A 23,990-nucleotide genomic window follows, 5' to 3' on the forward strand; every position below is an offset into this window, starting at 1 on the left:
TACAACACAGAAGCCTGCTTTTAATTCATATGAATGTGAAAATGTGAGTTAAAGCTGAATTAAAGCAGTTCCTACAGCTCACCTGTGTGATGAACCGAGATATTCACCACACATAGGCCTGCATTTTATTTATATTAATGTGAAAATGTCAGTTAAATTTACATGAATGTAGTTTCTGTAGCTCACAAGTGATTAATCCCAATATTCACAACACATGCATGTTATTTGCTGTACAGTTGTGACTCTGACTGCATAAATACAGTTTATCTTATATTATCTGCTAACTGAGCAGCAGTGGGCTAACAGCAGCTAACAGGTTGGGCAACACAAATGCAAATGCAACATCCTGAATATGAAGATCCTGAGCAAACAGGATTTGTTACTCACCCGGCTAGTTTGTGTGTTGAAACAAACACATCGGGCGTGTTTAGAAAAGCATTGTGGGGGATTAAAGACACACATGTTGAGTCAAGACATCTAGTTTATCTACATTTTGCTCCTCTGTTGCTGTCTTTTCTGTTTGATGTAAGATTCAGATCCTGATAGTTATGCTGCGTTCAGGTCATGTAGGATTTACCGTAAATAGGAGTTGCCAACTGGGGAAAAACTTTCACATCAGCCTCCTAGTGCTAATTAAAAGCAGGACATTTGTGGGAATATTTTGTAGTCTCCAATAGTGATGGGACAATAACCGGTAGGACTTTAAATTGTGGTGAAGAACAATAACGACACCGCGCTTAATTTTTATTACCGTGACCACCAGCGACTTGTTGGGAGGACAGCACAGACCCAGGTCTCTCTCCCTGTCATCATTAATGTTTTATTTTCCTCTAAATGGAAAGTGAACAGCGTCATACAGGAAGTGTCTGTGGTAAACACATAAACACATTTCTGGCCGAAGCCGGGGAAAAAAACGGCTGCGAGCGATAAATCTGTGTCACCATCTCCGTCAAATCCTCATCCTAAGGTTTTCATTTTATTGATAATTATTGAGATAATATCGTATATCAAGGCCAAGAAAAGCTTGAGCCAATCATATCCCATATAAAAGTCCTGGTTGGTTATGTATTGTAACCCCGGCTTCTATGAGTATAGGCTTCACCCTCTCACAGCTATCACTGTTGGGTTCAACTGTAAATACTCTTACTTACTACTTTTTTTTCTACTCAAAACACACCTTCTGTCACTGTCACTTTTATGTACATGAATCTCAAAACAAAGGGGAAGGAAAAAGCAGGAGTGAAAGGCCCAGGTCAGGGATTTCCTCCTACTCCTCCTCCCCCATATTCGCCCACAAAATAGCCAACTTTCCAAACGACATTGCACACATACACCAACACTCACACACACACACACACACACACACGCAAATGCACTGTTGTTCCTGCAACACCAACATCAACAACACCAGCAACACCAGCGTTGCTGCGTATAGTATATTTTGTTAATATTTTGCTATTTTTGTATTTTGTATATATTCTGTTAATATTTTGATTTTTTTTTGTATTTTGCTATATTTTGTTAGTATTTTGCTTATATTTTGTATATTTTTTTTGCTTATCGTGTCGCCTTATCTGCTGAGCTGACCTGACTCTCGTCCAGTACTTTTCATTGTGCTGTTGACCCTAACCTACATATGACTAATAAAACGAAACTTAAACTTCCCATTACTTTTGCTTTCATCTTTCATGGTGACATCATGCTGCACTAGTAGGCGTAAATATACATTTCCAACCAATAAAGCCATCTGATTTTTGAACAATCCCGCCCCTCCCATCAATTCAAATCGTGTTTAAACATGTGATGTGCTTCTAAGTCATAGCAACAAGATGGCATCCTGTTCATCTGCCTCTTCCGATATGATGTGAACGTGGCATTAGATAACTCTGTGTGTGTGTGTGTGTGTGTGTGTTTCTCCAGGTCAGGCACCATGCTACCAGGCTACAGCCCAGTCACCCAGGCCCTGCTGGGGACGCTGTTCACCTGGGGCCTGACCGCCGCCGGAGCCGCCCTGGTCTTCATCTTCTCCAGCCGACAGGTAGCCTACTGTACACACTCAGCACCCACTGTCACACTGGGCCGGGGTTTTTCTTTTTAATCATGGTTTCAAATGCTGAAACATCTTAAGTGCACTTGACTTGACCCCTCAGCTTCAAAAGTGAGAATAACATCAAAGATGAAAAGTGAGAATAACATCAAAGATAAGCGTACTTCTCATTTCCTCTTTTATGAAATGCATTTTAACAACTGATTTTTTCCCAGGTTCACCCAATTCAGTGGGGATACATACGCTTTAGGCTGGTATAGAGACGAGTCAGAAATTGAGTTTGGTCTATCTTCTTTTGTTAAGTTCAGAAGAAGGTCAATAACATTCACAAGATGAGGAAGGCTATAAGGTTAAAGTATCAACTATAGAGACTTTGCAGTTATGTAATAAGTCTCCTAGAAGCTGTGGCTGGTGCCATCATGGAGGTACATGGGAGAATTGGCCGGGCGCAAATAAACTAAATGGCTAAATATATAACCGAGCAAGAAAGAGAGACGCCTGAAAATGGTAGTGTAGTGTGTAGATCAACTCATTAACATAAGTAAAGTAAAACTGAATAGTCTGATCACAGAACTTGAATGGATAGAACGGTCCTTACTGTTTACCATGGTAATTTGGCTAGTAGCTACAGCATAAAATGGCGATTATGGAATTTTAAGGGTTAGTTGCTATGGTGACAATGCAAATCTAGGGTCGTAAAGTCTGTCACACTCTCTTGAGAACTGTGCAGATGAGTCAGCAAACTGTCAAAACTCAACTGAAAGCTAACGTTAGCGACAAGGCTAACGTAGCTTTATCACAGACTGTACTTCTCTCTCTAGCTCTTCTAGTCAACATTAGCATGTTAGCAATCCATGGCAGCAAGGAGACAGAGAAGCTGCTTTGGTCCTTCCTGCAAAACTGTTAAGTCGGTACATAGTTGGGAAGCTAGCCCATAAAAATGGCTGCCGCTCCAACTGCCCTGGAATGTTGATTTGAATGGAAATGACCGTTCTGTCCATTCAAGTTCTGTGAGTCTGATAAGCTGGATTTGTTTCCAAATGTAGGTTACTGTGACACAGTAAACTGTCTTGTCTTTAGCCCTAGTCTCTACTCCAAAACACTCTGAGTTGTAGCTTGAGAAGAGTCAGCTCAGTTAACCTGAACAAACTGTTAGCTAGCTAACTAGCAACAAGCTAAATTAACAAAGCAATCAAATGTTAACATGCGACTACTAGCCACTGATGCTAACCTCCACTGACTACATTAGCTGTTGTGCAAATCAGATGTTTTAACAACAAGACTTAGCTGACCAGATACTATGGCTATGGCTTAGCTATGGCTAGCTAACAAGCTAACATCATCTAACCACAAAATTGATCAGATGTATCAATGGCAAAATGATCAGCTCCCAGTCACAAATAGCACAGAAATGAACCGTCTGTTCAGTTCTGTTGAAACGGTCGTACGTTCAGAAATGCAATCAGCCATTCAGCTGTTGTTGCCAAGAGCTGAGGACCTCCAATATGGCTGCCAGAGGGTGCGTTACATCACCTGAAAGCCCTCTGTTGACAGTATAGTGGATATAGAGGATTAATGTACTTCTTTTTAATGTACTCTTTGAGCCTATGATTCCTGGGACATTCTACAGGATCGATAGCATGCATTGCAGTGAAATCAACAATATTGCAAAGGATTACAGAAAGGTTAGATGTTATAGGCTACTGTCAGGGTTTGATGCTATAGATTTGACTGACTTCCTCTTGTTTTCTCTCCTTCTGCCCCTTTCAGAAGCGCATCTTAGACGGAAGTTTGGGGTTCGCTGCTGGGGTGAGTGTCAGAGGAGATACCTTTGAACATGACACACACACACACACACACACACACACACACACATACGTACACGCACAGGATTCTTTGCTGTCAACACTTGAAAGCATTAAGGAGAGATGCAATGTTTTGGGAGTTTTTGTTGTGGCAGGCTGAGATTTCTCCAGAGTAAGAGTGTGACACTTCCAGGTTTCACAATATTTCATAATTTCTTTTGACTCTCTATGGATTCTTGGCCTTAACACGTGTCAGAAGCTATTATTCCGTGTTGAAAAAATACACCCGAAAAAAACCTGCTGTCTGACTCCGAATTACGAAATATTACAATTAAATTTCTATATTTCCTGAAGCAGAAGCAGTTCAGATAAGTGAGCTGATAAGACTAATACCAAACGATAAGAGATAAGCTAAGTTTCCTCGAGCAAGAGAATGGCAAGTAAGATGGAGCTAATCTCAATCAGCGTTCATCTCAATTTGCCCTATCTTCTATTACATCCTAGACTAGTGTAAAGCTCTTATAGATTAAATTAAATTAAAATGTAGAGGTAGAAGAGCCGAAGAGGGTTTTCTGTCAAAGACATTTTCCCCATTTCTTTCATAAGTGTGTTGCATATCATGTTGAAATATGTTTTTGATAGATTTAACCTCTCAATACGAGCACGATGAATTATTGATATACGTGTGCATAACTTCTCTTTTCTTGGGCCTCTTGCTGCTGTAACATGCTCTGAAAGTAACATTTTCTTACTGGGAAAGTCCATTTTTTATACTGTTCACTACATATCATATAAAAGTTTTTTTTGCCCTGGTAATTTTGAAGCTAATCCAGGCTATATTGAAGTGTGCTACTGTATGTACACTACCAGTCAAAAATTTGGACCCACTTGATTGAATGTTCTATGTTTTTCATTCTCTTAAAGCCATTTTGATCTACAGGCTTCTGCTTAAATGCTTGAAATTAGTTTCTTAGACAAATATAAATAGTGAAGTTGATCCTATGTATGAATTTCTTTCCAAAGCCTTTTGCCTTTCCATCAAGGCAAAGGGCGGATACTTTTAAAGAATCTAAAATATAAGATAGTTTTGATTTGTTTAACACTTTTTTGGTCACTGCATAATTCCATGTGTGTTATTTCATAGTTTTGATGTCTTTACCATTATTCTAAAATGTGGAAAATAGAAAAAAATAAAGAAAAATGTGTGTGTCCAAACTTTTGACTGGTAGTGTACAGATTTAGTGAAGTTTGCTGAACTGCTGCGGCACTTTGTCTCCAGCCCCAGAGAGGAATAGTTTGGGGTAAATCAAGTTTTGCTGTTTTTTTTCCCAGACATCAGAAGTTACAGGAATGGTCTGCTAACTAGTCATTTGAGAGATATTCGAGCTTGGTATTACAGCGTACTAATCTGCGAGAAAGAATTGTCTGCTGTGCTAATGCAGGATGTATTCATGGAGAGGGAGTTCTGTAATTGCTACCGCTGGAAGTAGCCAACTGTTATGCAATTAAGTGATTTTTTTACACTCTGATTCCAGACCAAAGACCACAGTCCTCGTCGCTCGGTGCTGTTGCGCCGCTGAGAGCTGGCAGTGCCAAGCGGTGGGACTGCTGTTCCATTTGGCTTGGAAATTGGACAGTTTCAGCTATTGAGCCATATCAGTTTCTGAGAAAAACGCCTGCGGGGGCAGTGAGTGGAGATGGAGAGAGGAACGGAGGGAGCTAGAGGAGGACGGGAGTAGATCGGGCCTTGCTTTATGCTGCTTTCAAAGAGAAAATATTTCCAGACCGGCCTTGGGATTTTTTCTCGGCCGCAGACGGGGAGGGAGAGAAGTCCAGATAGATAGCAGGAGCCGGGTGGAAGGATGGAGACAGATACGGAGGGAGGGAGGCAGCGGTATTCGGGGGAAAGTGTCAGTGCTTTCCTCCAGCCCTGGAGCAACGGTCAGCGACGGCAGAAACAGTTTCCATTTTCCATTTCTGATCTTTAGCCTTTCATTTTTCAAAGTGTGTAAAGCATCGTTCGACGCAGGTGATCATCACACGCCTACACACACACATGCAGTACTACAGGAGTGGCTGCAGGAGACAACAGAAGGCCACTATTTACTACACTGAGAGCATGAGATTGTATTCTGTGCACATGAATTAGACCTCGTTCACATGTGTCTACGTTTTTAGCGTGTGCTCGATTTAGCTTATTCAAGTTTCAAACTGATTTCACTGCAGACTTTTGGTATCGGACAATATCAGCTGTAAAAAGCCGGTATTGGTCCAATATTGTTTTTACTGCTGATGTTTGACCAATTGTAGAATTGGCGTTTTTGTGACTTCTTTTTCTAGGAGTGTGTCACTTCATACAACTGTCAAATTAGCAACAGAATAAAACTAACATGGTCTTTTGTTTAAAAAACATTTAATTATCTTAAGTTTTTAACCTGCATTCGTACTAAGATTCTTACAAAACTGCATATCAGTATCAGCCGATATGGGTGGGAAGATATCGGATATCGGTGTCAGTCTCAAAATACCATATTGGTGCATCCCTAATGATTGCATTGATTTATTTGGGTTTCATTAATCTAAAATGCTATTTTGTTGAATATTAGATATATTTAGTTGGATCAGGCTTTTGATAAGGTATAGAGATTTGTTTTACTTCAGGTAAAAACCTTGTGGTGAGTTATCTTGGCATTGCTTACTGAGAATACTTGTGATGCAAAGTGTTGTTGTTGGTAAGAAACAATTATCAAGGATAATCAGAGCTGATGGGGGTTGCCAGCCGTCAATATGCAGATTTGAGGGATGCTGCAGACATAATAGACTTAGAGAAATAGATCTAAAACACTAAGAACTCTCCAACACCATGTCTCAGAAAAAACTATATATATTAATTTATTCTGTGCACACGTTTTATATCTATTTGCACGCTTTTTATGTAATGTGACCTTATGTTTCATATGTTGTGTGCATGTGATCGCATGTCATGCACACAAGTTAATACTTTGTTACTGCAAAATACATTTCTTTCCTGCAGGAGAGACTTTCTTTGGCTTGGTACAATACTCTGAAGTGAAACATGACAAGCTAATGTTGTTTGTGTGTGTGTGTGCGTGTGTGTGTGTGTGTGTGTGTGTGTGTGTGTGTGTGTGTGTGTGTAGGTGGGTCATGACCTGTGTGTCATGTTTTTGCATCTCATGTGACTCAGATGCTGTCCTGTTCCGCTGCTTGACATCTGCTCTCCCCCCGACTCACACGCCACGAATCCTTCAACATACACACACACACACACACACACACACACACACACACACGGATACACACACTCTCACACAGATACAGATGGACACGCACACATATACATTCTTTGTCACAGCAGTAAATCACATCATGCAGTCCCAGAAGCACAGCCTCCTTCAGCTGTTATTGTTGCTGAAGAATCACAACAACCTCTCTCTCTCTCTCTCTCTCTCTCTCTCTCTCTCTCTCTCTCTCTCTCTCTCTTCCTTCCTCTCCCTCTCACTCTCTCCCTCAGCTCTCCCTAATGAGGCTGTTAAGTCTGGCATGGTGGAGAAAGGGGTGACAGAGTGACATTAATGGGCAGCTAAACATTAAGGCTTGATTTTCTTTTCTCTGCAGACTTTTAATGGAAAGCAACAAGCAGCTCATTTGCTGTTTTACCTTTTAAAGTAATTATCTGTGACCTTTCTGCATAAATAAATGTCTGTTTTGCTACTTTTTATCGCCAACTGATATAACACAATAGTGATTCTTGCTATGCCAGTTGATTAAATCTTTTCCACTGTCTGTTCTAAACAGCCGGTGTCTGGTAGCTCTTTCCTGGGAAAAGTCCTCTGCTGCACAGGAAGTGATGCGTTTTACATTTCCGGTTTGTTTGGAATAAACAGAAGAAGAAGAACTGGGTAGTTAGCATGAGCAGCGATAGCTACCATGACTGAACAGACAGAGAAAAGAGAAACTCAAACTGCAGCAACAGAAAATCCAAGCTCCGCCCACACTGTTTGATTGACAGGTGATCTGTGGGAAGTGCAGTGCAGAAACACCACAGTGAGGCTGAGCAACAAAGATGGAGACAAAAAAAAAAAGTGAATCTCGCTGATTAATCTGTTTGCTCGTGTGAAACTAGCGTGATTCTTCATGGTTTAAAAAAGTCTCGATAGCACTGCTGTCGGAATCAGTTGCTTCTACCTCTTCATATAATAAAAAGGATCACACTTATCACACTTTATTGATCCTCGCGGGGTAATTCTCTTTTTGCTTGCCCTTTCCACAGAGAGGGTCAAGGAAGGATCCTGGAAGGAATCAATAGATATCACTGTGGTTACATTCACTAGAAATGATCCCCAACTACACAACAGTTAGTTCCGGTCGAGTAATTTCATTGGACAGGAGGCTGATAATCCATGAGTGCTGATATACAGTCTAACAGCACTGGGGCGTTTTACAGTATGTATCCCTCCGCCGCTTTACAGCTGTTCTGATAGAAACAGTGGTAGTGGATCCTGAGGGAACTGTTGGCAGAGACAAATAAAAGACAAAAATCAGAATCTGTTGTCTCGAATTACCATTACTTGATAAATAGCTTTGTTTACTGAAGTGTTGTATAATGATGTATGTGATTGTCTTCAGTACTCGGCCTGCAGCTATACAACTTTATTTGTATAGCACTTTTCTAAAAACAATGTTTACAAAGTGCTTTACATACAATAAAACCCAAAGAGGCAGTAATGAAAAGTACCACAATTAAATAAATCGAATAAAGTTGAATTAAAAAAAAATTATAGAAAAATAAGAAAATTATAAATAAATAATAGAAATAAAAGGTAATACAAGATATAAACAGATACAACTAGAAAACAAATGGGGGGGTCTGTGACATGGAAATAGTAAAGACATAAAAACTATCTTATATTTTAGATTCTTTAAAGTAGCCGCCCTTTGCCTTGATGGAAAGGCAAAGGCTTTGGAAAGAGATTCATACATAGGATCAACTTCACTATTTATATTTGTCTAAGAAACTAATTTCAAGCATTTAAGCAGAAGCCTTTAGATCAAAATGGCTTTAAGAGAATGAAAAACAAAGTACATTCAATCAGGAGTGTCCAAACTTTTGACTGGTAGTTTAGATTTTATATTTAATAGTTTCCGAAGTTTCAGGGAGATTGAATCCTATCAATCTGATGCCAAAGTCGTCTATAAGCAAATCGGCAGGTGATGGAGAGCTGCCTCAGTCAGAAACAAGTCAATTAGCTTCACGGTGTAAACTGAAGGAACACGGGGTTGAACTGAGTCACTTGTCGCAGCGAGTTTACAGACAATAATGTAGTTAACTTCAGTCTGGCCTTAGTCACTCTGCTGAGACTCTTAGCTTAGTCACTGCATCGCAGCTCCTCATTAGGTTTTGTCCTGGTGGCAAGGCTGGATTAGTGGTGCAGATTGGTGTGTGTGTGTGTGTGTGTGTGTGTGTGTGTGTGTGTTTAAAGGTGGGTGAAGAGGACATGCTAGCTTCATCAGCTTCTAACTCAAGTCTATACAATGTGTTAACACAGCTCCCTCCTGAACAGTGGATAGAAAGATGAGGAAAATCCTTTGAGATGAGGATGTAGGATAAGGGTTAAAGTTAGAGTAAGTGAAACATGTCGAATGCTGCAGGCAGGCCTTTGGCCGATCAGTAACAAGACGCATCATCCCTCTGAGTTTCTTCAATATCGGACCAGTAGTGTAGCATTTATGGCCTTTCAAAATTTTTGACCTTTAATTATAGCGCCTGCATCAGGCCCATGTGTGTGATTTCTTTGAATGGCAGAACGCAGCGCCAAGATGCGTCATCCTTCCAAGTGTTGTGAAAATCAGGGAGGATGCAGGAAGGTGAATGAGAAAGAAACTTACTCTCGTTGTTCTCTCCTGACTAGATCCTTGCTTGTGTTGTATTAAATTCTCATGTGTACGTCGCTCTGGATAAAAGCGTCTGCCAAATGGGAAATTATAAATTGTAAAAATCAAAGGCAAAAATGTAATGAAATAGATGAATACTTCTGTATGAACATATTTCATAAAACATATATTTTTTAAAATAATTAGTTTCAATTAATTATGTTTAATTGACTGTTTTAAATTAATTAAATTTTTTGTATTTAAAAAAATACATACATACATTTATTTTTTTATGTTGGTTTTTCAAATATTTGCATTCATTCAAACTTTGACATTTTAAATCCTCTATGTGTCTTTACATTAAGATCACGGCTGTGTGAATATATTTTCTGAGTATAAATTCCATCATGCAAAATCTCAGGTGCTTTGCTACAAAAAACACCTTCATACTTCTGATCCCAAGCCAGCGATACACAGATCAGTAGACACAGCAGACACATACCTCAAAACTGTATAACTGGCCGGACTCAAACATTAGAAGAAGAAAAACCATAGACCGTAGTTAACATACCGAGCATGTCATTAGTTTATTTTAGTTTATTTACCAGTGAAGCAAAGCTAGCTATTCACTTTAATCCTTCTGCATTTGAAGAGTTGTGTTTGCATCAGGAATCGACTACATGTGTGTGTTCCCTCTCACATTTGCTACATTTGGCGTTCACATCAGTCAGCATGTTACAAATGTAATTAGTGTGTTGGCAACAAATTGCATTTGTAATGCACAGAGGGTTGGCAAGCCGGTGTGAAGGAGATGGATTTACCAATAAACAGGATTTGATGTAATTATTTAGGGTGTGATATTTCACTGAATTAGGCCCACAGCGCTTCCAAAAGACTCAACAGTGAGTTTGAGTCATTCCAGAAACTTCATCTGTATTGCGGCGAGGTTCACAAGCCAACACGGAGAAGATGTCCGGGCTTTTGTCCATATGGGCATTAGTTCTGCTGCCAGATGCATGTTTGTGTGTGAGGAGAATGAGCGCTGGCTTCCTCTGGGGTAGACGGCATCCTTCAGGAATAGTTGATGAGAGTGCATTGTTGGTTATGCATTCATGTTTCCAGACACGGGCACACACACACACACACACACACACACACAATATAAATATTTGGACTTATTGCAGAGTTAATGGATGAAAATCTGTATAAACTACTTGCTTTGCAGTGAGTCTGTTATTTCTGGTTCTAAAAAGCAGCAAACTAGCTGTCATGTAAGGTTTATGTTACACACACACACACACACACACGCATACAGACATCACAGGTAATAAGATGTCTCGGTCCCTTATGTCCAACTTGTTGTTTACAGAATATTTAAACTTGCATGCATGAGAATACCAAAAATATCAAGTTAAGTGGAACAGGAAGGAATGGAAATGGAACCGCATGAATTTATGTTTATATGTTTCTGATGGGAAGTCGAAATGAATTCAGTCTTACCAGGCCTTCCTGAATTATCCAGGTTCTGCTAACCCTCTCTGGGAGCGTATTGGAATTTCAAATCAAAGATTTTCCTTTTCCCCGCCCCGTCTTTTCGCCTTTCCATCACACAGGTGGCTCTCTCTCTCAGCCAAGTTGAGATGATTGAATTCACCAATCTGTAGCAAACTAAAAAGCGATGTCAGAGTGGCTACGAGGGAATGTAGCCACTCAACACTGTGGAGAATGTAGCTGTGATTAAGTGAGGTGGTGAGGTGAAGAAGAAACGCAGTAGCAGAAAGGGAGTTAGTTTGTGGATGTATGAATTTATATCACTCTAATGTTGGCTAGACCTTGGCAATGAAATGAAATAGCTGGCCAAACAAGATAGTTTCTCAGTTTTTCACTTGTAATGTAATGTCTTTGCTACTCCTTTGACTATATCTGTATCCTACAAGGTCTAGATGCAAGCCAGCATTGAATAAAAGACAGAATATATCTCCGCCATGCAATTATCCTGCATCTGACCTGCATTAATACTGCGGATTATTCTTTCTTGAATGTTATACAGAGGAACCAAACTAGCACACTGTAACACAAAACTCCAAAAAGTCATTGCTTTTAATGTCTGGAGGCTGAAAAGAGAGGAAAACTTTTCCAAACAGTTCTTCTTTTGTATGGAGAGACAGTTTTACTTCAGCAAGCATGCAGTAAAAACACTGGATTTCTACAATGGCCACATTTGTACATGAAACCGTTCCCATTGCCTGGAATATCACGCCTGAATAAACAGGATCGTTGTATTCCTTCCCATGCCTGAGTGCAAATCAAACTAATATAACCTTGGTCAAGCCTTATATGATCCACTAGGCGCGTATAGGGCAAAAGAAAATCAACAAATGACAAAATCAGTGTGCACATTGTCCATGTTTTCATGCTCACTTGGCTTTTTAGAGATTGCTTTCCTCACCGCTCCGTGACTCAGTTGTGATGTTTCTCTCTCCTCGGATGATGGAGAGCTGCAGGCTATGTGCCATGAACAGCATGCTTAACCGTCCCAGAGGCCCTACATGCTGCAGCTGGGATGTCACTGATCCAATTAGTATTCAGACATCAGATATATTATGTTTAAGTTCAATGTTTCCTGTGATATATACATGCTAATCCCAGATCATCTCTGCTGTCTCTGGGATAGCGGTATGCGTTCTCGAGGTCAGACCCCTTTTGCAGCCTTAAGGCTAATTTGCGTTTTTTGATCTGAGCCTCGTTCTCCCAAAGGCTGTCAAGGCTGAGATGATCGTAACATCAATCATACATTACATCCCATCACATTATTCAATCATATGAATCCTCTTCAGTTTGTGAGGTGTTTCTGAAAAGCATCTTAACTTAAAAGACGCTCTTAAAAGTTTTCTTGAGAAGGAAAAAAAAACACTCCACCATGTCACCTGCAGGACTCATTGCAACTTTTTAACTTGAGATTTTAAGGTTCATGAGGCTGTTTTTATATTATTTACCAGAGGTGTGACCAAGTCAGTCTTAAGTCTTGAGGCATAAGTCTCAAGTCAAGTCTCAAGTCTAAATGTAGAACAGCAAGTCAAGTCAGAACAAATCAAGAGTCCAGTATCAATTTAATATCTTAAAGAAAACTAAATATCTAGGACTTTTCAGTGCAATCTGGTTTTAATAGGATAAAAACTTGGTAAGAGCATCATGAGTTTGATTTCTATAATCAGTTTCAACTTCAATAAATTCAATCATTCCATACAAATTCAGAAAACAGAATTTAAATTCAGTCGTCTGCTGGAACAAATCTCATCACTTTCAATCTAAGTCATTTACACAAACACAAGATCTCAAGTCAAGACTTTAGAAACCTTTTCAAGTCATCAAAGTACAAGTCAGAGTCAAGTCCCAAGTCACCAGAACCCAAGTCAAGTCAAGTCCCAAGTCTTCTCTTCACACATCAAGTCAAGTCTCAAGCAATTAAAATGTGACTTGAGTCCCCGCCTCCCCGTTATTTACTATTATCTTAATTTATTTCTTTATTAGGCCTATATTTTTCCCACTAATGATCTCAGTATAAAATGGATGGGTGTGGTGAAATTTCCCCAAGGGGATTAATAAAGTGATATCTCATCTTATCTTAAATGGAGTGGTGTGCCCAGTGGAGAGCCGAACACTGAAAATATAGAATGATATTTTTGCTGAGGGAACCGTGTAAAAGGAGACGAAACACAAAACGGGTGACATCGGCGATTGATGCAACTGGAGTGGTGAGCTTCGGGGGGAAGGGACAGGGAAGAGGATAAATTTATCTCCAAAAAAAGAAATGTTCAATAACTGCAGTGAGCGTGAAAACACCTGAATAGTGAGTCGTCGAAATTGACAGCTGTCTTCAGATCAGAGAGCATGTAATAAGAATCATCACTCCTAAATCTGAGGCTGGGTTATTCATTTTTGCTTAAGGGCAAATATCTGGAGCAACAGAAAAATCAGTCGGAGCATATATTAACATTTAACCCACGAACATAATGTATGCCTATTGCAATGCTGTGAGCTTTCTACAGGCGATTTGAATAATGTCGCCCATGTGGCAATATATTCTAAGCATATGTAATTGTTTCTGTTGGGTGTGTTTCATTTTTCAGTATTTGATGCATTTGCAGAATATCCCTACGCATCATATTCTGCAGACTTAAGAAAACATCTTTGTTTGGTACAGATCCCCGCAAAAATCACACCATAATCATTTTAATATGTTTTTCAATGAAAATGAGAATAATGATGTAAAAATGATCATTCCCTCTAATATCGCAAATCATATCGCAATTGCAATACCAGTCAAAATAATCGCAATTAGATATTTTTTCAAAATGGTTCAGCCCTACTTTAAGATACTAAAGTAAATACTAAAGTGGGCGCGCTCCCGCTCTAAGTGCTGCTTTGAGAAACACACGTAAGTAATGAACAAACCTTCATAAGATCACACCTAAAAAAAACCCACTTTTTATCTCTAAGAATGATTGTTATTGGGAAACGAGGCCCATGTGAGGTGGGGGACCAATTCAAATATTTAAAATAAATCTCACGTCACATCACCGCCGCGGAGCCGGATCGCACACACACACACACAACGGAGGAAGTGGACGTTGGCCTTTAGGGCAGCGGCAGCCTAAATGTTCGAGAATTGGGCTTGTGACAAGACAAAGTCGGCAGTTTGAATCCCAGATCAGCCTGGGACAGTCTGGGCTTCTCTCCCTACAACAACTACCGTCGAATTGCTCTTTCAGCAAAGCACAGACGCTCCAGTTGCTGTAGTGATGTTCAGTGGCCAGTAGGATTGTGTTTGACAGTTTCCAGGTGTGAGTGTGTGTGTAACTGTGTGAATGTTAAACTGGGCGTGGTCCGCAGGGCAGGAAATCGACCTTTTTTACCCCCTTGATTAGATTTTTAGGAGCATTTTGGTCATTTTCAGGGGCGATTTTATTGAACTATGAAATAATACATTTTCATTGCATATTGGCAAATGAACACTAACTTTTTACCACAACGGCAGACCTTCCAGAAGAGCATTTCTCCACTCTCTGTCCCAACCTGTCTATCTTCCATCCCTCGATTGTTCTGTTTTTTTATGATATTTGTTGTTTTATTGTTTGTTGACCCAGTGTTTTGTGTCAGGTCGGTATTTTCTCCTACTGCTTCAGGCTGCGTACTCGGTTGTTCAAAAACTGCTCCATTTTTCCTCACCCAGAATGCACTGGGAAGAATCGCCCGGTCATAGTCTACCACAAATCACCCACAGTGGCCCACGGGGGACAGTATTCGCATTCATGCGTGAATATTTGACAACTTAATGAAACAAATGTGAACAGGGTGAAATGCAGAGAATGTTGCTCCTTATTATAAGGGACATTTTTGCCCCCTCGTTTTTAATTCACAGGCATTTTATGAACTTTGAAAGGTGTTTTTGCCCTGAGCCTGTGTTAATTTCTGACTGTGGCGTTCTGTCAACTAGAGGCCGACCGATAGTGGATTTTTAAAGCCGATATAACGACATTTTGCACTGGAAAAAAGCCGCTAACTGATTAATCGGCCAATAAGCTTGCATTAACAACTCTGAATGAAATGTAAAACAAATTAAACTGAATATCAAAGTAACACTAATGAACAGATGATTGGTTTACACACGGTAAGCTTCAAGGTTCAGAAAGGCTTTTATGTTTCATTAAATAATGTTAGAGAGATGCATCAAGGCAGGACGCACTACATGTGACTGCAGTTAATCTTGACTGTGTTTTTTCCCCGTTTGATTTTCCTGTCGCACGTTTCCCGATCTGAATGACTTCGGACGGCATGAGCTTTCATCTGTAATTTCGGTCAGTCATCTAGATAGTAAAATAATTAAAATTAAACTTAGAATGACCCCACAGATAATTTCAAAATACAGTAGGTAATTTCAGTCTGATCTTTAACCGCAGCCGGAGAAAATCACTGACATTTAAGTTATTCACATGTTCGTTCCCTTGATCCTGAGGTAAAAATTACCAACCATCACACCCCCCCCCCCCCCGGTAATACTAATACTGTCTGCATTTGTGTACTTAGTAGGGATGTGCTTAAAATAAATTGCAGTTAATACCTAGTGAAATTAACCAGCAAATTAGCCTATTTTAACATTCAAAGCAGCAGTGTCAACTTAGTCTAATAATGCTGTGTCTGTAGGCTACAGTCGATCTTTTGAAACTGTGTCTAGCTTCATTAGCAGTTACACATAATCATGAAATAAGTGGCATCATGTTGGTTAGCCCACAAAATGAGCAGCAGTTGCACTGTTTTCAGTTTAGGATACAGGTGCTTCACATATGGCCAACAGGCTTGCTAACTTACCAGTAATGTGAGTATGTTAGAAAGAGACATTTTAACAAAAAAGACGATTGAGAGCCCCTCGTTACACAGAAGTTGGAGTTTTTATAGAAATATTAAGGGACAGGCGATACTGCTTTTTGCCCTCATCGCTATCTTGATTTTGAGACTTTCAAAGTACTAGAAAAAACTACATGGCATGCATAATTCACTAATACCATTGCATAACCCACTAGTTGTCAAATATGTTGTTGAAATAGTTTTCCTCCTAATAACTTTCATTTACAATATGTAAGACCTTGAGTGTGGAGCCTCCCTGCAAATAGTGAACAATCGGCCACAGTGATATTAAGCCGATAGATGTTCTACATTTTTTGCTTGTCATACATTTTTTAGAACTTTAAAATTGGTTTAAGAAAAGTGAGTGAAAAAATAGATATCAGTGTGCAGGATTTACTGAGTTTGAGTCTGATGAAAGGTTTTGATTCATGGACCAAAGATTACCTGCAGCTCTAAAACTCCTTGTTCAGAAATCCAGTTTGGACGCCTCTCTCTCTCTCTCTCTCTCTCTCTCTCTCTCTTAAGCAGTTAATTGCAGCCTCTGCGATTTGGAAACTGCAGAAGGTCATATTGCACTTCAGATTTTTTTTCCGATTCATTGTTCAGCTCTACTATGGAAAAGCAAAACGCTCACCAGCATAAGTAAGGGATAATGCCCGACGAGGTGTCCATTAATTCCTGATAATGGACACCTCGAAGGGCATTATCCCACTTATACCATGGTCACTTGCCAAAGAAAAAAAAATGAAGACCATTAATTTATATTTTCATGCGTTTTGCAATCAAAATCTAAAGTTTTTCACAAGCCATAACTCAGTTTCCCTGGTAACACCTGAGGGTTTGACTAATACCTGGAACAACCATTACCATCCCATAAGGTTCTTATGCAATGGAAACGTTGTTCACTACTCCAGTAAATAGGACGAACCTTAGATACGACTTGGCAACGGGAGATACTTCCTGTCCGCTCAGCTCATAGAACCCTCTGGCTCAGCTGTGAGCAGAAAGCTAACGTTATGCTAGCAAGATTCAAAGTCAATAACATTGCGTACGGTTGACAAACAGTAAATATAATTTGACAGTATGTTAAACAACAAGACTAGCTAGCTATCCAGCCATGTCATTGTCCCCAAATCAATATCAAGATTTTCACGAACAAATGAAAGGCCATGTGTACTGTCGGCCGCAGCCTGAATTCAGCTGACTGCATCCCTGTTGCTATGGTTACTCATTTTAGATACAGGCTGATACTACGTAGCCAGCGCATTAATTTAGAACGGTGAACAGACAGTTTCACTGGAACTACTTAATAGGTGTCTATTATCAGGAATTAATGGACACCCCGCAGCCAATCAGAATCGAGTATTCATCCAGACCATGGTATAAAACTATCTTATATTTTAGATTCTTAGCTTTCCTAAAAGCTTGGAATAACAATAGTGGTAGGTATTGTCGTCATTAGTACCAAGACAGTTCTTTCTCCAACATTACAGATTTCTACAGCGATATTGGGAACGATCTGTGAATGATTTTCCAGGCTATACTGCGGGCTTTCATGACTCTCCTTCATAGCGCTGTAGAATAACAATGTCAAGCTCATGAATGTGGAATAGCGGCAGGCTCTTCAACATGCGGACTGAACATCTTCTTCTGTTGTCCTTCGTCCCTCAACGTGAGCGCGTATTGTCTCGACCTTTGCGGGGGAATGAAAGCCACAAGTCATTGCCTCCTCTCCGACTTGCGTCAACGAGCGACTTGGAAATGATTCTCAGATTGCCGCATTATGCTCAAGAGCCTTTTTGTTTCTTTTCGCCGCGATGTGGGACAGAGACGCGGGGGGAAAAGCTTTGATGCCTCCATGATTTGATTGCTTTTGAGGAGAATTTGATTTCACATGCTGCGAGGCTCCCAGCGCTCGCTTGACACTGACTGCTAATTGTGCTACATCTCCTGTCTGCCATGCTGGTGTGCTTGGACAAAGCTACGGTGTCTATTAGTAATAATAAATATACTCTGAATGGTGTTGAACCAATTGAACCCAGAAACCAATGACTGTATATGCTGCCAGCCGCTGAGTACATTGTGGTTTTTATTTTATGCTTTTCTGCGTAGCTTACTGAAAGGAAATTTGACTGTATTGGTTATTGTTACCTGGTGAATGTGTTGAATGTAGTGTTGAATGTTGTGTTGAATGATCTCCCTTGTTGTGTATGGCATGCAAGTCCATCCAAGCTTTAAGCTGACCTTGTAAAATGAATTTCTTCCAGGACAATAAATGGTATTTTACATCTCCCTAGCTCAGACAGTTAAGCCTCTGCTTGTTGCCGTTCATAATGGTCAAAGCAATGTAAGAGAAATTTCACTTAATGATATAGGCCACTGTAGGTTTGTGGTGCACCTACAGATATTGCAAACCTGATATGAATATATACTTTTGCATGCCGTAGGTTGTTAGAATAATGATTTTTTTTGTTTGTTTTTGCTAAAAAGAAATTCTGTTATTTTTTGATTGCTCCCCCCGTAGCCTCCAGTCAAATATTTGCATATTGTTCTCTGCTCTCTCATGCTCCACTTGTCCTTAAAGGAGAGGGATATTTGAAATTATGCAAGGATTACTTAAACTGTGAACTGAGTTTATCCCTGGTGTTCAATATTGAGCAATGGTTGACTTTCCATTTTTAATTGATCCTGGATTTTTTGGCATGGTGGTAAGTCAAGCCAAAGTTATATTGCTGCTAGTTTTACAACACTTTGGACTCGCGAGGAAAATGAAGACAGACTATAAACTTTTTTTTTCTGGGTTTACCATGAGAAAAGACACATCACTGCTGAAGACCTTATGGAATGTGTGAAAAAAATGAATTATCATCTGTGGTTGATGCAAATAGTAACAACTGCAACAAATGATGCTTGTGCCCCGAACATTTTTACACCAGTGTGACATATGGGGAGGTCAGCAAAGCAGATCGTCAATGTTAAGTAAATGGCAAGTGTTTAGTAAAAGAGACCATAGAAGCTAGGCTTATATAATTGTCCATCTGTTACAGTATTTGCCACAATTAACAGCTGCAATAAGGAGATATCTAAACCCTGCGGCTATAAATACACATGGAGAGGTGGCTAAATGGGAAAAACTTGAGTGTCATTTGCTCATAAGGCCCGATCCATATGTTGTTAGAATATTGTTGGACCAAATCTAAACCTCTCTTTTGGATTTATGTGTTTTATAGATGTTATTATGTATGTTAGCTATGCTGGATTTTACATATTTTGCTTCCTCTGCTGCCAACAGACTGAAAAATGGGAAGAACTGAACTTCTGCTAAGACGCACTAAAGGCTCATTTATGCTCCCTTTATGTACGAAAATAAATACGTCCATTTCAAACGATGTAACCGTCACTGCCCACATACTTCCATGTGTCCTTTACGTTGGCATCATGTTAAGCAATACATCCACTAGAGGGCAGTAGAGAGTCAAAAGTGTGTGTGTTTGTGTGTGTGTGGTACTGCTCTAATTCGTCCGTATCCGTAAGCTTTCAGAAAACGAACTGAACGCAGAGTACGGGACAGAAGGCTCCGTCCGTATCCGTATTTAACGTTGAGCATAATTGAGCCTTAAGAGAGACTGGTAGTGATGATTGTCTGTTAGCTGTACCTCACGAGCACCCGGAGTGACGCTGTGTATTTATATGGAATATGCTACAGCCAAACTAATCAAAACCTGCAGCTCCCCTGCCTCCTTCATCCTCCTCCACTCCGTTGCTCTGTGGAAATTGTGCGTGGAAGTGGAGCACGAGGCTTTAATGTCTCGAGGCTATTCTCCATCAGCAGATTATGGCTGTCACTGGGCTGTAGCCTGGTGTTTCAGTCTTCAACCAAATAGGTCTAGGCTAATCTCTCTCAGTGTCCCTGTACATGGTCTCTAGTGCAATCACAAGGATGAGGAGGCGTTGTAGGAGGCGGAGACCGAGGTTGAACGTCCTCTAAGGCAAAGACAGAGCAAAGACAAAGTGATTGTGTTGTGAGCCTCCGTTTTAGGAATGGCCTGCTAATCAATAGAGCAAGTGAATGATCATCTCGGCACACACACACACACACACACACACACATATAGTATATATATGTATATATGCAAAGCTGTTGGAAAGCTTTGCATATACTTATATAAAGCTTTGCATATACTCATATCTGTCTAACCTTAGAAACTTACCAGCTACTTGAGTTAGACCGAGGTATCGTCGCATAGCGTTGTCACAAGTATGCATGAATATGTTTCTTCTTCTTCTTCTTCTTCTTCTACTTTTACTTCTACTTCTTCTTCTGCTTCTTCTTCTTGTTTTTGTCCTACTTCTACTTTTTTTTCTTCTTCTTGTACTACTACAACTACTACTACTTCTTCTTGTTCTTGTACTACTACTTCTTCTTCTTCTTCTTGTACTACTACTACTACTTCTTCTTGTACTACTTCTTCTTCTTGTACTACTACTACTACTTCTCCTACTACTTCTTTCTTCTTATTATTATTCTTGTACTACTACTTCTACTTCTTCTTCTTCTTGTACTACTACTACTACTTGTACTACTACTACTTTCTTCTTATTATTATTATTCTTGCACTACTACGTCTTCTACTACTACTACTTTCTTCTTCTTCGTTTATTATAATCATCATCCTGGGTTTCATTGGGGAGTTTTGGTTTTCCATGGTCTAAATGCTCTATCAGAGGCTTTTCTACCCTTCCAAGAATAAAATTATGGGGGAAACATTGAATACATATATACATACATACACATACATATATATATACACATACATATATTTTTTAATTTTTTATTTTTTTTCCTGGCAACCCTACCAGCCACGGTCAAAACTGGTGTGAATTTCCCACAGTGATTGGTAAGGTAAGGAAACGAGAAATTGTGAGCTAGTGAGAGGACCGGCCAAATGAAATGACGGCTGAAGTGTAAGATGAGGAAGATGAGGTGAGAGATGGTGACACAGATGGAGGGCAGGAAACAAAGGATGAGATCGATTTAAGATTGGAAGGGGAGATGAAGTGGGAACAAGTGGGTGGCTTTGAACGTGATTAGCTCTTAGATAGACAGGAGGCAGGATGGATGGAATGGAGGAGATGTCAGGAAGGCAGATAGATGAATTGATTGGAAAGGGAAAATGGATGGAAGTGTCTCGGCTTAAGTGGGAACTTTGGATGGATAGATTGATAGATATATTAGGGAAGCAAGAATGATGAGTAGGGATGGGAATCGAGAACCGGTTCCAGTTGAGAACCGGTTCCAAATTGTCTGATCCATCGGAATCGTATGCCTCACAGGGTTATCAATTCCTTTTATCGATGCCGGCATGTTTTTCTGACAGTTGCGCATGCGCATTGCAAAAACTCATGTGTCATCATGACATCAAATGCTGCGTCTACGCTGCTGGAAACTTGCAACAAGAAGGAGTCATGGCGGAGAGGAAGAAACGGTCCAAAGCGTGGCTTCATTTCACGAAGAAAGATGACAACAGTGCTACTTGTAACGTCTGTAAAATTATCATTTCTGTGTTCACACATAGCGTTTTTTGATGTGGAAAAAGCGCTGCCTGGAGCGCTTTCTGTGAGGAGAAATAAAAAGCGGATCACAGCAACGTCACCTGATGTTAGCTGAGCAGCTGCTAGCTCATTAACCAGCTGGTTCACTTCTAGCAGACAGAACTGTTGTGCAACAAGCAAAGGCTTACCAGATATTTCCAATACATGTCCAGTATAATCCATACTGCCTTTATGATCGCTGTTGCGGTAACGGAAATTCACTTATTACAACGTCCAATTTCTCCACCGGCACTTTCACTTTCTCCATATTTGTTGTTGCTATGGGAAACGGCCAGCGTCTCTGTCATCGCGATTGGTCGGCTGGAAAAAGCGGTTCACGTCATCATTTTAAGAAAAGGAGCATTATAATTTATTTTAACATGTTCAAATGTTATTAGGCAGACATTCTACACTGTGTTCAGACTCAAGAGATAATAAAACGGCTGCGTTGACGCTGAAAACCTGTGTAGGCCTACTTTTTTTTCCACACAGAAGGGAATCGATAAAGAACCGGACCGATAAGCAGAATCGATAATGGCATTGGTATCAATAAAATCTTATCAATTCCCATCCCTAGTGATGAGATAGGTATTATACAGATGATTAGAGGAAAACATGACCAGAATGCCCTCGAGGCCCAATTTACTCTATGGTTTAATCTTTCTTTCTCTTGAAAGCTCGTGGGAAGAGGACTGGGAAAACAGTTTAGGTAGTGGGATGGAAATTGGTGACACAAGAGCGATATTTTCTGTCATGCTTGTATAACGAAGGACACGTACACTATGCCTCCTGTGCCAAGGACTCCACAGAGCCAGTTACTGCTCCGTTTCTAAGATGGGATTTCTGTGCAGGGACCGTAATCAAGTTGTTTTACGTCCGTCTTTATCATGACAGTCCATCAAATCATTTCTATCTAGCCTATATCTCCGTCTGCCACAGGCTGTGATTAGATGATAGAGCCGCCACCCACCCACTGGCGAAAGAATACCGAAGTTGTTTCAGAAACTGGAAGAACTCAAGCATTCGAGAGGCAGTGAATCACCCTCGGGCAAACCATAACTCACGATTTCTTTTTGCTTTACGCAGCAAAGGGACAGAACTCATCCACACCACCCTCAAGCTTTCTTTCATTTCCGGCCCCTTCTGTGGAGTTGTGAAGGCATCTGTTAAATTGCTCACTGTTGGTTTCTGCTAGTGGCTCTCATTGCTCAGGTGGAACCCTTGAACTCAGCAGGGTTGTCAATGGGGGGCTGATTATGCTGCAACACGCGTCCAGATGATTGCTCTTAAGCATCATAAGACCAAAGCACCCTGTAATCTCGAGAAAAGAGTGCTCAACAATCATGAAAGTGCTTTGTGATAGTGTGGAAGAACTGAGCCGTGTGATTAGGAGACAAGTATGTGAGGACTTGTCTTCTTTTTCTCATCCAAGGGTGATTGATGATGCAAGTGATCGTGTTTCTTAAAGCTGGTAAAAATAAATCAATTTTATCAGCCTAACTCACAAAGTGGGGCTGCAACAGCGAAGAGCGTCGTTCCCTCCTAATTGGGATCCTGTAGATTCACCCTATTTGCTCAAATTATATTCTAGTGTTGGGTATTCTCCGCCCACAGGAAACTTAAGAGTGATATTCAAACTGTCTCTTAAACAGCAGCAAAGGAGCGCTCCATCCAGAGAAAGCTGGACTCACCATTGTTAAATCCTTTGCCTCTCTTGTCCCTTTGGTTTCCTTTGCTACAAAGCAATTACAGAAATTCTACCTGCTATCTCTTGCTGCCATTTGAGGCTACCAAAGCACAAAGATGCCTAGTGCAGATTTAATATAGACCTTTTTTAATCAAACCTAAACCCAAGACTGTAAAGTATGAAAACGATGAAAAGTCCTAATATCACCTGAAAGACATTATCTGGAATACATGAAATGCTATCTCAGTCTGTTTTCTTGTCGGGAAGAATCAAGGGTTTGGGCTGAATCAAAGATGTATTCTTCACACTCACACTGATCACACTTAATCACGTGTAATGCATTTTACTGCAAGCTATGTGCAGCAGAGTTCAATGCGAAGACCCTGTGGCTCCAAGACATTGAGATGAAACTGCTGAAGCGTTGTTATTGATTATACTATTGCAGCATGAGTGTTCATTGCAGCTTTGATTCCCTTTTTGGTGCCCTATGTTTTGTTCCGTCTTCTAGTTTGGTTCAATTCTTTTTCTTGTCATTTTCGTGATGGAGTTGTCATTCATCAGT

The 23,990-nt window shown here is 40.2% G+C and overlaps 1 protein-coding gene across 2 annotated transcripts in view; it reads left to right on the plus strand.

Moving 5' to 3' along the window:
• slc39a11 (solute carrier family 39, member 11) overlaps positions 1–23,990 on the plus strand; it is a 136,859-nt gene that overhangs the window by 1,158 nt on the left and 111,711 nt on the right. For both annotated transcript variants that reach the window (XM_071907456.2, XM_071907457.2), the window contains exons 2-3: positions 1,921–2,038; positions 3,818–3,856. In XM_071907456.2, the coding sequence (XP_071763557.2) occupies positions 1,931–2,038; positions 3,818–3,856 (147 nt within the window). In that variant the 5' untranslated portion in view covers positions 1,921–1,930. The remainder of the gene's footprint in view (positions 1–1,920; positions 2,039–3,817; positions 3,857–23,990) is intronic.

The sequence above is a fragment of the Centroberyx gerrardi genome, chromosome 20 (assembly GCF_048128805.1).
Source record: "Centroberyx gerrardi isolate f3 chromosome 20, fCenGer3.hap1.cur.20231027, whole genome shotgun sequence".
NCBI lineage: Eukaryota > Metazoa > Chordata > Actinopteri > Beryciformes > Berycidae > Centroberyx > Centroberyx gerrardi.